Here is a 10111-nt window from a genome sequence, read left to right on the forward strand (position 1 = left end):
AATTAACATAAGATTAAACAATTATTTGTGTCCTTTTTTAAAAGTAAAATCGACAAATATTTTTACGTTCCCGGTCGGTTTACTGTCAGCCTTTGGCGGATTTTTCTGTACTGTCAGCGCCTGGCCGTGAACTATCTTGGCAGCAGGCGGGCTCTATCTGTCGGGCTCCGCCGTAAGTCGTCGGGCGGGCCGGTGGAGGGAGCAGCGTGGTCCATCCGAAGAGTGACTGTCACCCACCGGGAGAGCAAAAAAAGTTACTCTGAGTGAGCAGACACACTGCCAGCATGTCCGGAGACGACGAGGCACAGGAGCAGACCATCGCCGATGACTTGGTGGTCACCAAGTACAAGATGGGAGCCGAGATCGCGAATCGTAAGTGAAACATTAACGACCCGTTCGGTCTCCAACGTCCACAAGTGTGAGGATCCGGCTCATGTTAGCTAGCAGAGCCGGCTAGTCCGATCAGCAGCAGCTGTGCCATGTGCTGCTGCTGTAGTAGTAGTATCGGCCACAGGCAACCCCAGAGAGCGGGCCTCTGTTTCTCACAAGTTAAACACGACCTCGGTGAATGATGAGCAGGAGCTTTCACTCACAGACGGCTGGATTCGTTTAACGTCGCTGGAGCTGTCACGTTAGCGCCGTTAGCTTGGCGCCCGACAGCTAGCCAGCATTAGCTAGCTGACTGCTAATGTAACAGATAACAATGACAAGTACGAACCGGAATGAGCATGTGTGGTCTGTCTGAGCAGTCTGTCCGAAGTGTGGACTAAAACCGACACGAAAGTCAGATGCAATCTGATATAAGTTCCCTGACGGTTGTTATTTAACGTCTTAAATAAAGTAAGTACAAAACCAGTCAACACACCCAGCACTCTGTTAAATTATATCCGAAACAAGTAAATATTCATTACAAAAAATTGATATAAACAAATCAGTCAAAACGAATCCGTCACCTTCAGGAATCATAAACTGAACATGCTGTTAGTGCAGCTGGCTGAGGCCAGTATATTGAACAAGATATCATTTCTAAGGCCACATGCTTCATGTGTAGCGTCACAAGTTGGAGCTGTTATAACGTTTGTCGAAAAAACAAAAAAACAACAAAAAAAAAAAAAACAATGGAGCCAAGACAGTTTACTAACCCCTGTACTAAATATATCGTATGCACAGTTTCTTCTCTCGAAAACACTAATTTCATTTTCATTTAATTTAACTAGCACAGCATTCTCCATCAGTGCCAACAGTCACACCCGCCACTCGCTCAGATCAGCGCAGGCTTTGGATTTCCGTTAATTTATCTGCAAGTCTGGAGATGAGAAGTTGATCGTCCTGCCATGTTAAAACAGCCTTTAGTAAAATCCTAATAAAATGAAAACTTGTCCAATAAATCTATGTCAGGTAGATGTGTAAGAACAGTTCCATCATCTAATAAAATCCTGTCTTTTATATAATTTTTAATTGATTAACTGGAATTCGCCAACATCCAAAACTGAAATGAAAAAACAAAAAAGAAACAACCCTAAATTGTGCTCTAAGAGTTACCTAATCTGAACAGGGTTTGTCTTTAAAAAGTACCTGATTCAGTTCGTGTGTTGTGATAGTAATTGGTTGTTTCACTCTTTTATATTGTTAGTTCTCCTATTTTATGAAGATGCTTAACACAGACAGCGTCAACGATCGTGTTTAAGATAAATGACAAATTTTCTGCTTGCTTTGTACTGTAGTGAAATAAGACATTGAATTCACTGTTACGATGGTGCTTTTCAAGCTTTCCAGGCACTTAGTGAAATATTTAACATATAGTCAATGAAGTCAAATGAAATGCTCAGTGTCATTTTCTGTCAGTACCCACAAGTGACTAACTCTTTGTCAGTGAGCATTCTGAAAGTCTGCAGTGGGGGCAGCGTGACATCCTGTTCTTTTAAATTGGAAAGGTAGCCCACTATATTACAGTACTGCTGAAATGATAATATGATTAATGAAGCATTGGATCAAGAGAAAACTGTTGATTTTTGGCAAGACAGACAACATTTTTGATGTCCTAATGGGTATTTTCACTCTTTTCTGACCAAGCCAGATGATTTTTCAGGGTTTAGTAAGAAAAAATCCTGAGCCTGAATTTTTTTCCTCAGTGACTTCGATTAAAAAAAAAAAGAAAAAAAAAAAAAGCCATCTTGGATGCTGTGTTTACAAAAACTCAGAACTCTATATCACAACTCGGAAATTTCCGACTTCCAATATCATAGCGTTGACGCAACAGGCCAACTTGGAGGAGAAAAAAATAAGTGCAGCAGCCATTTTGTTTATTTTGGAAGCTGTAATTCCCCGAGTTTGACAACTTAGAGCTATTTTTTCCTAAGTTCGATTGCAACGTCACCTGCTGCGGATCTTAGCCAAGTTCTCCCAGACCACACCCCCTACTTCTGATTGGCTGAGGTGGACAGAGTACACAACTTCACTAATTTTATAAAAGTACAGATACTCCTTGTAACATATTACTCCAATACAAGTAAAAGTAGCTTTGTCAAAATATAAAGTATTTGCTTAAAAAATTACTTAAATAAAAGTATAAAAAAATACCTCAGGAAATACAGGAAAGTAGCTTAATTGTCATTACACAATACACTGAGGGGATTCTGCTACAGACATGTTTATAGCTCAAAAATACCTTCAGTTAAAGAGGCCCTAGAAGCACCGGTCTCTGGAGGGATCCGGTCTAGTCTCTGGAGTTTGGTCCAGTCCAGAGGTGTCCAGCTCCAGTCCTAGAGGGCCACTGTCCTGCAGGTTTTAGATGTTCCCTGCTCCAACACATCTGATTCAAATGATCAGCTCGTCATCAAGCTCTGCTGAAGTCTTCCTCCTCTGCTTCCTTTTATGATAGTACTTCTTGTCATTGATGCGGGATGTCGGCCAAAATGGAGGCGAGAATTAGTGAATTAGAGTCGTGGCTCCGCACTTTAGCTAGCTCAGCTTATACTAGTGTTGCTAGCTAATGTAGAATGATCCGATGGTTATAGAGAAATAATCCCAGGTAGGATGAGTATTATACATTGTGACCATATTCTTAACTGGAACACGCACAGAGGTGTGTTACAAAAACAATTAAAAACAATGAGTGAGTAATGTTAGACAAGCACAAAAGTAGCAAGTAAGGAGAGCATTAATAGAAATTTAGTGGAGTAAAAAGTACAATATTTGTCCTTCAAATGTAGTGAAGTAAAAGTACCCCCAAAAATAATATTCAAGTAAAGTACAGATACTCAAAAACTGTACTTAAGTACAGTACTCAAGTAAATTTACTTCATTACTGTCCACAGCTGCTGATTGGCTGGTGATGTTAGTTTGGTTCAAAGGGAAAGCTGCGTTACTCTCATTCTGTTGATAGGTGAACTCAACTGACTGCTCAAACCTGACAATATCCCACATCAACAGATTTGTTTTTTTTAATGCTGATCTCTTTTTAATCGCAGTCCAACAACACTCGCCAGCAATCCGGCACGGTGCCAGAGTACTTTAAGCCCTGATTATTTAACCTAACCCTCTTCTCCTGCAGAGGCTCTGAAGACGGTAGTAGTGGCAGCCACTGCCGGAGTCTCTGTTCTCAGCCTTTGCGAAAAAGGCGATGCCTTCATCATGGCCGAGACTGGGAAGATCTTCAAGAAGGAAAAAGACATGAAGAAAGGTGAGTCTTGTTGAGTTTCACTGGCCACCTTCACTGTCTGTGACTCAGCACTCCCTGACTTGCTCTCTTTCTTTCTCAGGTATTGCTTTTCCTACTTGTGTGTCGGTTAACAACTGTGTATGCCATTGCTCCCCTCTGAAGAGTGACCCCGATGTCATACTGAAGGATGGGGACCTTGTCAAAGTGTAAGTTGCTAAATGCACAGTCCATTCTTAATACACTATGGTTCTTTATTATGAGCAATGAGCAGTTTTTAGCTCACGTTTTTCTGTGCTGTTCTGTGCAGCGACCTGGGTGTACATGTTGATGGATTCATCTCAAATGTGGCTCACAGCTTTGTTGTTGGAGTGACCAAGGTATGTTAAACTACTTCAACAAATGAATAATAGTCATGACGTTGTGCTGACTCTAGCTGATTGTCACAGCATCAACAGCTTTAACTTTTTTTTTTAATTCTTGGGCTTATTTCAGGACAACCCACTGACAGGGAGGAAGGCTGACGTTATCAAAGCAGCCCACCTCTGTGCTGAAGCTGCCCTGCGTCTTGTCAAGCCAGGAAACCAGGTAAAACTCTACTGCCATGACCACTGAAGAATCGCATTACTGTATACTTTGTTTAATAATAATTTGATGTTTCTTCCTTTAGAACACACAGGTCACAGAAGCCTGGAATAAGATTGCAAAGTCATACAAGTGCTCTCCTATTGAGGGTGGGTCACAGTAAGCATTTGGCACCTTCAAACTCTGTGATCCGAAAATTATTTGACATGCCTGACTCAGTTTATTACATCAATATGTACAGGTATGCTGTCCCATCAGCTCAAACAACATGTAATTGATGGGGAGAAAACTATCATCCAAAATCCAACGGACCAGCAAAAGTGGGTTTGCAGACACATTATTATTATTATTATTATTAGCTTATTTTATTTATCATGTTCTCTAACCAATGGGTGATCTTTGTTTTATAGAAAGGACCATGAGAAGGCTGAGTTTGAGGTGCATGAGGTATATGCCGTAGATGTGCTTATCAGCACTGGAGAGGGAAAGGTGAGATTAAGTTTAATAGAGATTTTATTATTTTCATACAAGGTTGGATTTAATCTATGTTCTGTTTCGCAATTCAGGCAAAGGATGGAGGTCAGAGGACCACTGTTTACAAGCGAGACCCCAACAAGGTCTATGGCTTGAAGATGAAGACATCTCGAACATTCTTCAGTGAGACGGAGAGACGCTTTGATACAATGCCATTTACTCTGAGGTATTATCTTCTGACCTAAGGTCAGATATTTTAAATCTATCAAGTTATTCTTTTATTTGATTAAATTGTATTTAATTTTTCATGCAATCATTTCTTGTGTATGTTTTGCTTGTCTCCTCAGGGCATTTGAGGATGAAGGCAAGGCCAGGTTGGGCGTGGTGGAGTGTGCCAAACATGAGCTGCTGCAGCCATTCAATGTGCTGCATGAGAAAGAGGGTGAGTGGAACAATGAAGGGGTGAATTTTATTGCTTTTGGGATCGCTTAAATTCTTGAAAGCTTTAATATGAACACAAATGTATTGATTGGTTTTTCAGGAATACGGCATTTTTAATTTCTACACAGTCTTTTGGCTGAATCCAGTTCAAACATGCCATACATGTGAGGAATGCCTTAGGTGTTAATGAATAGGAAAAAGAACAAGCAAATGTCTAAAATGTTTTGCTTAAAAATAAAACAAGCGATTAGTTGACAAGGACAGCTTCAACATGAATGAAGCGCCATTACTATGTAGTAATGGTGTACACTGAGCATTTATGCCAGGCTCTCTGCTTTGTTTAACCTGGACTTCCTGGAGTGTAATTCATCTCAATGCTACTATGAATGTCAGTTGCTTAATTACAGGTATTCATCCCATTAACTGAGACATTTGAGGTTCAAATAATTATATGTGACTTTCAATCGACTCTGTATTGAAGGTGAGTTTGTGGCCCAGTTCAAGTTCACCGTGCTGCTTATGGCCAATGGACCACTGCGAATCACCAACAGCCTCTTTGAGCCGGAACTCTATAAGTCTGAGCATGAGGTAGAGGATCCAGAACTGAAGGTATGTGTTTCTGATGCTTCCAGAAGGGTTGTAAATGTTGTTTGTGAGCTTTGCATTTTCATAGCCATGATCTCTGGTTATATTGTGTGATGTACCTCATGAGAGCATAGCATTTCATTTTATTTATTTATATTTTTTGCCCCTCATTCTCATTACTTTTCTTTCCCCTCTATAAAGGCTTTGCTCCAGAGTTCAGCCAGTCGTAAGACTCAGAAGAAAAAGAAAAAGAAGGTGAGATGGCATGTTTTATGAACTAAACCAAAGTACAAGATCCAAATATTTCCACTAACCTGAATCTTTTATCTTATTAAGGCCTCAAAGACTGTTGAGAGTGCAACAGGACAGGCGATGGAGACTGAAGCTGCAGAATAGATTCTCTGTTCAAGAAATTCTGACAGACCTCTGATGACCCAAAGAACAGACGTCATGAATCCTTCTGTCCCAGCTGTCTGAGGCAATTGCGGATGTAGCCGCTGTGAATACCTCCGAATATAACTGATGTCAGCCTGGGATGATGCTGCTCCTAAATTCTGTCATTTCATCTAAAACACACACACATGCATCCCTCGTAAAACTCGCTGTCACCGAGACAGCCGACTTCTCTCAATAGTGATCACTGTCCTGCTGCAAGAGACAATATTTTGTGCAAGGACATAAAGTCACTGGAATATTTTAGCCGTTTGACTGATCTCGAGCCTTTCTCCCTTTCCCCACAATAGTTGTAGTGATAGATGTGGAAAATAAAATGAATTTGATGGAGCGGCCAAGGATGATGAATGCACAATATTGTGTCACTGTAATAGCGTGGTATTTAGATAACTTGAAGTCACAAGCTTGAAGCCTTGCCTTTTTAAAATGAGCATTAACTTGAGGGCAGAACCCTGGTATTGTATGACTTTCAAACAATTTATGACATCATTAGTCATGTTTACTGTGGAGTTCAACATAAATTTTGCTTTTGTATTGCTCTTGCTTAAGCATACTAGTCATGTGTATTTCTAGGCATCTAGGTTACTCGGCTAACAATTTTTAAAACTGACGCCAGTTGAGAAGTTTAACTGATTAAAAAGAGAAAAAAAGAAAATTCCTTCCTCACTTATGGATGGTCTAACTTCTGCCAAGGGTTCAGCATTCAGTCTTCTGGTGCCACCACTGAGTTTGACAGTCTGTGTTTACATAAGAATTCCATACCTGGTAAATATATGGATACTTTTGTAAAACAAATCCTGCTTTCAGAGACTATTTTTGGAAACATTAAAAAGCCACCTGACATCATGTGTGTGGTTTTGTTTTTGTTTTTGTTTTTTTGTTTTAACTTTAACCAACCCTAATTCTTGAGTCATTTTAGCCTGAAGAGGTTTCTAAAAACTAGAAACCAAGCCTGTGACTTAAAACCCCCAATGACAGCAATGTATTTCTAAGAGAGAAGTTGAAGCACTAACATTAAGTTTCTTACTGACCTAAAAGTGGTACACTACAAGCATACCCAAGAGTCTACCATTGCTGGGGTTGAACTTGCATATATAAATGTCATTGCTATTTGGATTATCCAAAAGACCCAAAAACTGCCATGAGGTGAGTTAATGTCTGAAAGTCAAGAGTTTGGTCTAATGCACAAAACAACTTCATTGAAATGCATTGCATAAAGCCTTGGGTCTTTCAGTATAAATTTCAGTGCCTTTTTGTTTGTTGGTTTCAAGGTCCAATTTCTCATAATCCAGCCGTGGTAACTGTTTTTTATAAAAAACCAAAAAACTGGTTAAGAGCCTACAATTCACACAAAGAACACTGAGATAAGACCATATGACAACAGTCTTAGCCTCTTTACACTGGCACCCAGTTGTGTTAAGATCCTCAAACAGCGGTCTTTACTAGTGTGAAAGCTACAGATGAACTGAATTTGGCTTTATCTTTTATTCGAATTCGTTTTCATGCCCTGTTGCGGTCAAAAAAATGCGCTACCAATGATGATTATTATTATTAAGCGCAGTTATGGCGGGCCTTAGCATAAAACTATGTACCTACCAGCATGTATCACAATCCCATATGTATAGTCTATGTGTAAAATATCTCCGTTTATAATATGATCGGTGTGTTCATGGAGCAGAGATGCTGCTGTACTTTAAGCCGGCTGCAGCAAAAACCTCAGGCATTTTCTGTAAACGAATTATTTGGTGAAAAAACAACTCAATTTCCCGAATGTCACAGCGGCCTAATCAGGATGACGTAACATCTGTATAAATATAAAGTCGCACAATTGTGACGTCCTTCGTGGAGACGGTTTCTTTGGCTATCGGTAAGTGTGAACTGTGGTGCCACAATCCAAGTCAATCTTCATATTTTGGAGTCAGTTGAGCTAATTTACAACATCTCTCCATCCGTTTACAGCCTCCCCCTCTTCGACATGAGAGCTAAGGTATGTGTTCACCGTCTCTCTAGTCTGATAACTAGTTTTAACAGGAGCTAACTGTTTGCTAGCTAGTTAGCAGTTCCCGGTTTGAACCACCATGCATCTGATCTTTGTCCTCCGCCAATAAGACTGGTTTTTAAAGTTGATCTTATTTCAGCAGAGTTTTAACTGTATTTGGGTGTGTTCAGGGATTAATTATAGTAAATCATAACGTTTTGTTTTTTTTCTTTCACAGTGGAGAAAGAAGCGCATGCGCAGGTAAGCTCGCGTGTAACGCGTGTTTTTGGTGCGTGTCTGCCTAACAAGTGACGTTTCTTCAATTTGAATTGAATCATGAAAAATAGCATTAATTGTGTAATCTGTCAATTTGATAAGTCATTCTGTCAACTACAGGTGACTTATTGACAAACTTTGAGCTCTGAAATTTATTGTTATGAGGGTCTGTCTTATTTAACATATGTAAGCTGGCCATGTCTATTTGGCTTAATGTGTGAATGAAATGTATAGTTGTAATTGAAATGATATTAAACTAGTTTTTTTGCATTCTATCTTTTGCCTGATTTAACCTGGTAAACATTCTAGAACCTCTGCAGTCACACGGGAATTAAGACAACTACTTGTTGTTGTGGTTACTTCTTTAGGCTGAAGCGTAAAAGGAGAAAGATGAGGCAGAGGTCCAAGTAAACTGGTCTCTCCTGAGGCTGTGACGTCAACTGATGCACGCAAGACCAATGTGTTCAGCTGGAGACCCAGGATCACTTCCTGTGTCAAGTCTGCGGCCAGTGGCATCTGTATCACTCTGAGGCAGGAGCTGATTGCTGGAGAGCTGATTCATGACCTGCTGGATGTCTGACTTTACTTCTGGAGCATTCTGGACTCACCACTTTCAATTCCTCAACTTTGGTCATTTGTTTTTGTTTATACTGTGATTAAAGGTTTTGGTTTTAAAAAAAAGACTTTGTCTTCATAACATGAATGTGATGTGAACAGGAAGTACAATGCAAGTATTTTTGTGCATGTACATTGACCACTGTCTCAAATGCCAAAGGGTGCACAATACACACAGGAACACTACTTGTTCTCTGCACTATTATAAATATGATAGATATCTACTTTATTTATCCAGAGGGAAATTCACTTACATGCATCACTCACACAACAAACAATTAGACATAGAGACATTCCCCTCTAAGGAGGTGGCCTTGTGGGTAATGTGTGTCGTAGTCATGTTGTGGTGTGTGCGTGCGCGCGCTTACAGAGAAGTGTGTTTGTACCTCTCCGGTGAATGGTGTGAGAAGTAATTCCAGCTGTAATCTCTTTAAGTCTGTGTGATGACACTCATAAAAGTCCTGTGTTGTGATGTTGAAGGAAGTAAAGAGCTGAATAAAGTCAGTCCACGTGTTCAACTACTCCTCTCCTCTTAGCCCGGACAGCCAGTTACCATGGTTACCAGCATCAACGAGTCAAGCGAAGGTGAAACGAGACTTAGCTTTATAGCTAGCTACAGTGCGGAGCCACGACTCTAACTCACTAATTCTCTCCTCCATTTTTGCCGTCATCCTGTAACTATGACAAGAAGTACTATCATTAAAGGAGGCAGAGGAGGAACCAGACATGGAGCACACAGGACAGTCCGTTAATCAAGGTGAATAGCAGAGACAGAAACACAAGGTAACACACAGCACAACCAGCAGAGACTGGACCCCCGGAGTCTGAGACTGTGTTTATTGTGTCCATATCAAATATGTTATGTACAGACGAGAGAGTAGACCAGAAGTCTCCAAATCCGGTCCTGGATGGTTCCTGATTCAAATGAGTGACTCCTGATCAGACTTCAGCAGAGTTGATGATTATTTGGTCAGAGCCTCTTTAAAGGTATTCATGGTAGCATTGAGAAGGTGTTTTTGAGCTATAAACATGTCTGTATCCCCTCA

At 40.3% G+C, this 10111-nt stretch overlaps 1 protein-coding gene and 1 long non-coding RNA gene across 2 annotated transcripts; both read left to right on the forward strand.

Annotated features, from left to right (window-relative positions):
* The first annotated feature begins 194 nt into the window (after positions 1-194).
* Positions 195-7042, forward strand: pa2g4b (proliferation-associated 2G4, b). Its single transcript, XM_029506227.1, has 13 exons — positions 195-372; positions 3554-3682; positions 3762-3867; positions 3969-4038; positions 4154-4246; positions 4329-4392; positions 4485-4563; positions 4654-4732; positions 4810-4943; positions 5065-5159; positions 5640-5767; positions 5945-5998; positions 6080-7042. The coding sequence occupies exons 1-13, from the start codon at positions 285-287 to the stop codon at positions 6137-6139; spliced, it is 1179 nt and encodes a 392-aa protein (XP_029362087.1). The 5' UTR covers positions 195-284; the 3' UTR covers positions 6140-7042.
* Positions 7043-8026: 984 nt separating this feature from the next.
* On the forward strand, positions 8027-9133 carry LOC115046582 (uncharacterized). The gene is made up of 4 exons (XR_003840937.1): positions 8027-8063; positions 8156-8183; positions 8413-8435; positions 8819-9133. It is a non-coding gene; the product is annotated as an uncharacterized LOC115046582 (long non-coding RNA).
* The last annotated feature ends 978 nt before the right edge of the window (positions 9134-10111 follow it).

The sequence above is a fragment of the Echeneis naucrates genome, chromosome 7 (genome assembly GCF_900963305.1).
Source record: "Echeneis naucrates chromosome 7, fEcheNa1.1, whole genome shotgun sequence".
In the NCBI taxonomy this organism is placed as follows: domain Eukaryota; kingdom Metazoa; phylum Chordata; class Actinopteri; order Carangiformes; family Echeneidae; genus Echeneis; species Echeneis naucrates.